This window comes from Corella eumyota, chromosome 6, assembly GCF_963082875.1.
Source record: "Corella eumyota chromosome 6, kaCorEumy4.1, whole genome shotgun sequence".
NCBI lineage: Eukaryota > Metazoa > Chordata > Ascidiacea > Phlebobranchia > Corellidae > Corella > Corella eumyota.
In genome coordinates, this window is record NC_137495.1 from 14,787,701 (window position 1) to 14,792,894 (window position 5,194).

The window sequence follows — 5,194 nt, forward strand, 5'->3', positions numbered from 1 at the left end:
ATGGTTAAAACATTTAAAGGGGAGCCCATGTATCATTGGTATTGTATAACAATCCTAATGTTGTGTTATGGGTTTGGGGAGTTGGGTCATTTTATGATCGGTGTCACCTCAAAAGAAATGGCACAGGACGTTCATTTTGGAGACATGGCTTGTTTGACCTTGGACATAAATGTTGAAAAACTGTCAAACACAAAATGCAGAGATGTGAAGAATTCAACACAGTGAGTAGTTGTTAATTTTGCATGCTAATATTATTTTATTGGGAATCAATTCAAGAACCCCAGGTCTTACTTAAGGATGCTACAACATGCCAGCAGTGGAAATCAAATCCAGCATCTCAGATCTTACTTAAGGATGCTACAACATGCCAGCAGTAGGAATCAAACGCAGGATTACAGGTCTTACTCAAGAATGCTACAACATGCTAGTAGTAGGAATCAAACCCAGGATCTCATGTCTTACTTAAGGATGCTACAACATGCCAGCAGTGGGAATCAAACCCAGAATCTCAGGTCTTACCTAATGATGCTACATTATGCCAGCAGCGGGAATCAAACCCAGGATCTCAGGTCTTACTCAAGGATGTTACAACATGCTAACTAACAAAGTAAATTATTAATAATCTTAATTTTTAGATGTAATCTCATGGGATTGAATGGAACGATATATTGTGAATGGAATTACTCAGGCCAGGGAATAGAATACCAAGTTCTTGCTGGTCCAATATTTATTGCCATTTTTACTGTTATGGGAGTTGTAATGGGAATTGTTGGCGATAAATATAACAGGTTGATTACCGACTATTTTTTATATTAATTTATCCTCAATGTGGAAAGGTCAACTTTACGACCTAAACATAGAGTAACATCATTTACTCTGACCCAGTATCGAGTTGCCTTCAACAGTTTATGATATTATAGATTATAATTGCCCATTAAGTAAGCTGCTGATAAAGTGCTGGCTCAGCAGGAGTTCATACCGTTTATAGTGCCTTACTTAATGGCGCTACAGCATGAGAGCTTTTTTTTTATAAAATCATTTTTTTTTGAGTAAAAGAGAGGTAACTGAAAATGTGCTATTGTTAGTAAAATGGTGTTTTTTAGGAATATAGTTTTTGTTAAAATGTCAGTAACTCCATTTTCTATGCAAACCTAAAATCTCTTAAAACTTTTTTTTTATTTATTTTGCTTTTTAATTATTTAAATTTTGAATTAACTTTTATAAAACTCTTTTTATTTTATTGTTTAGAATCCAGATATTATCTGCAAGTGTTTTCTTTTACTCAGTAATGACTTTTACCACCGGATTTGCCGACACTTATTGGTTGTTAGCTTTGCTGAGAGTTGGTTTTGGGGCAGGGTGAGTTTAAAGTTTGTTTCAGTAAAAAAATATTTAAAAAAAAAAGTTTTTTGTACCAGTTAATATTTTTAACTAAATTTGTGGGTGAAGCATGGTGTAGTGGTAAGAGCACATCACTACATGAGGTTCTGTGTTTAATTCCCACTGCTCTTATGCTAGGGTCTTAACAAACCTTAATAATATCCAATTTTTTGTATGTATAATAAATTCTCTTAAAAACCTAAACCTTTTTTTCTCAGAGAGTCGGCTTGTACTCCTCTTACCTCAAGTTTGGTGGCCGACATTTTCTCACAGAAAGTTCGAGCTTTTGCGATGAGTTTTTTCAACTTTGTTCTTGGAAATGATGAAAATATTTTAAATATTTTTGACCGGCAGTGCGGTGTAGTAGTCAGAACACTTGGCTTTACTACATGAGAACCTGGGTTCGATTCCTACTACTCTCATAACGTAGTAGCCTACCCTATTTTTGAACAATTTATTTTTAGGTTTTTTATCAAATCAACCCCCAAAAAATTAATTTTATTGTTTTGAATTGATTTTTAACTAATCTTTTGTTAATTTTTTCTTAGAGCTGGCGTTGGTGTTACTTTATAGCTGGAGCTCCAGGCATAATTATGGCGATTATTTTATATTTCTCTGTCAAAGAACCAGAACGTAAAGTTATAGAACAAGCTGAAGAGAAAAACAAATATGAGACAGACTTTGGTATTTAATACTTTTGATAAAATGTTTAATAAATGAAACTGTTTTTTGTAATTCTTTATCCTCGATGTGGGAAGGTCGATATCATGACCTAAACATAGAATAACATCAGTTACCCCAACCTGGTCTCAAATTGACTTTGGCAGTTTGGGATATTATTAAATATATTTGTCCGATAATTATGCTGCTGGTTAAGTTCTGGCTTAGCAAAAGTTTATACTTTTTATGGCGCCTTACTTAAGGGCGCTACAGCATAAGAGCAGTGGGGATTAAACCCATGACCTCATGGTGGTGTAGCAAGTGTTCTTACCACTACACCATTCTGCCATTTTCATTATAAGAATTATGTTTTTTAAGTCTGCCGTAAAATTTCTTATTTTTTTGGAGAAATGTTTAAAAGTTATTTGGCCTATTTTGCAAACTATATTTTTAACTAAGCTATTTATAAACCTGGCTATAAATTTTATTATTTAGAAAAGCAGTCGGTGTTGAAATCAATTTTGACAACTTTCAAATTATTTATCAAATCTCCAACTATCTTATTGTTACTGGTTGGGGCTTCATTCAGACATTCTGGTGAGTTTTATATTTATGATTAAAACCTTTAGTCGGTGCTTCAACATGCCGGTACTGGGAATCAAACTTTAAACCTTACCCTACATACTGTAGTGGACAGATCACTTGGCTTTACTACATGAGGTCATGGGTTCGATCCCTTCTGCTCTTAAACTGCCACAGGCAACTCAAGACTGGGTTGGAGTAACTGATGTTACTCTATGTTTAAGTCGTCACTACATGAGGTCATGGGTTCAATCCCTTCTGCTCTCGTGCTGTAGTGCTTTTGAGTAAAGTGCTATAAACTTCTGATGAGCTAGCACTTAATCAGCAGCTTATTTATCGGGCAATTATAATCAGTAAGATTCTAAACTGCCACAGGCAACTCGAGACTGGGTCGGAGTAGCTTGTGTTACTCTATGTTTAAGTCGCGCATTCGACTTTCCCACATCGAGGATAAAGATATATACAAAAAAATAATAATAATATCCCAAACTGCTAAAGTTAACTCGAGACTGGGTCGGGGTAACAAATATTTATCTATGTTCAGGTCATGAAGTCGACCTTCCCACATCGAGAACAAAATCTAAATCAAATTTTAATATTTTCAGCAAGTTTTTGTTGGTCTTACAACAGTCAGTTATATTTTGATCAATATTACCCCGGCACAGAGGTGGGGTTGTGGATGAGTTTAACTTCCATCGTTGGTGGAACGATTGGGATAATCACTGGTGGAATTTTGTCCGATTTACTCGCTTCTAAATACGGTAATCTTTATTTTGATCATATTATTAAAAATCGATTTTACTGAATGGACATTTTTCTAAAATAGTTTTCGAAAACGGCATTATCTGAAAATTTTGACATAAATTGAAGGTTGGCAGCATGGTGTAGTGGTCAAAACCCTTGTCTTTACTACATAAGTTCCGTTGTTCGATTCCCACTGCTTCCATGCTGTAGATCCCTTAAGTAAGGCGCTATAAACGATATTAACTTCTGCTGAGCCAGCACTTAATCAGCAGCTTAATTATTGAGCAATTATAATATCCCAAACTGTCAACTTGAGACCGGGTCGGGGTAACTGATGTTACTCTATGTTTAGGTTGTGCATTCGACCTTCCTACGTTAAAGATAAATAAGTACAATAAAACAGTTTTATTTTCAGAGAAGGGATAGGATATAAAGGGGTTAATATAAATGTCCCATTATATGTAAATTGACAGTATTATTAATATAACACAAATTTTGTAGATTTGTATTTAGAAATATTCCATTTTTTTGGGGGTTTAATTTTAAATCAAATTTTTTTAGGTGTACGAACAAGATTGTGGGTTTTGGTCGTTAGTCAAGCAATAGCCTGCCCTCTAGCGGCGGGAACTCTTTACTTTTCTCCGCCTTATGCTTTTATTTCGCTCTTTGGAGCTTATTTATTCGGTAAATAGTTTCATATTTTTTTAAGAGTAACAACAGTTACCTCGACCCAGTTTCGAGATGACTTTATTGTAATCAAATTTAATTTAAAACACAGCGGAAATGTGGTTCGGAGTTTTGTTCACTGTTTTGGTTGAGTTCTTTCCTGCCCAGTCACGCGCGACAGCGATCGCTATGTTTATTTTTGTGATCAATAATATTGGAGGGAATGCCTCTCTTATAGTACCACCTATGATCAAAGTTTTAGGTTTCAGGGAAGCACTGTACATTGTTTACCCAGGATTTTACTTGGCTAGTAAGTTTTTTTTCTAATAATTATTTATCCTCAATGTGGGAAGGTCAACTTTACGACCTAAACATGGAGGTATATATGTTACCCTGACCTAGTTTTAAGTTAACTTTGGCAGTTTGGGATATTATAGATTATAATTGCCTCATAATTATGGTGCTAATTAAGTGCTGGCTTAGCAGGAGTTTATAGCACCTTACTCAATAACGTTACAGCTTGAGAGCAGTGGGAATCGAACCCAGGACCCTAAGCAGCAAAGCCAAGTTTTTTAAATAATATTTTATTGGTTTATATAGTTTGATTTTTAAACCTGGTTTAATTTATTTTTTTAGTTTTTACGAAAACTTTTTTCTAATTTTAGGTTCTTTTTTCTTTTTGTTGACTCAAATTTCTCTTCTGCGTGGTTCACTGCACATGAGCATTGAAGCGAATAATTGTGAAGAAAGTGAAGCGATAGTTAATAAAACGAAACTTTAAATTAAAAATATTAAAGTTTTTGAATTATGTTAAACATTTATAAATTTAAAAAATTTTGTCATGACAATATTTTAATTTTATTAAATATTTATTAGTGAAATTTTTTTTATATTTTTTTGCCAAAATTTTTTTAAAGTTATTTTTAATATTATACTAGTGAGTTATTTTAGTTTCCAAATTATTTGTTGCCATTCTTGCTGTTTTTATTTTCTAATTTATATCAACTAAACAGAAATTAAAATAATGTTAATTTTACAATTTTTATTACTTTTAAGATTTTGTATTCCCTTACTTTATAATTACTCCATATTTTATGAGAAATTATTATTGTTTTATATTTCTGAAATTAATATATTTTATTTTTGTTACTTCTTTTAAAAT

The 5,194-nt window shown here is 33.2% G+C and overlaps 1 protein-coding gene across 1 annotated transcript; it reads left to right on the forward strand.

The window, feature by feature from the left end:
* On the forward strand, positions 1 to 4,813 carry LOC145755950 (uncharacterized). The gene is made up of 9 exons (XM_082572167.1): positions 1 to 221; positions 636 to 788; positions 1,249 to 1,359; positions 1,599 to 1,675; positions 2,005 to 2,064; positions 3,228 to 3,383; positions 3,928 to 4,050; positions 4,145 to 4,342; positions 4,698 to 4,813. Exons 1-9 carry the CDS (start codon positions 1 to 3, stop codon positions 4,811 to 4,813), a joined length of 1,215 nt encoding a protein of 404 aa, XP_082428293.1.
* The last annotated feature ends 381 nt before the right edge of the window (positions 4,814 to 5,194 follow it).

Coding starts and splice junctions, on each gene's coding strand:
- LOC145755950 (XM_082572167.1), top strand. CDS start 1: ATGGTTAAAACATTTAAAGGGGAGCCCATGTATCATTGGTATTGTATA. Junction 1,360..1,598: donor AGAGTTGGTTTTGGGGCAGG/GTGAGTTTAAAG, acceptor TTTTTTTCTCAG/AGAGTCGGCTTGTACTCCTC. Junction 2,065..3,227: donor CAAATATGAGACAGACTTTG/GTATTTAATACT, acceptor TAATATTTTCAG/CAAGTTTTTGTTGGTCTTAC.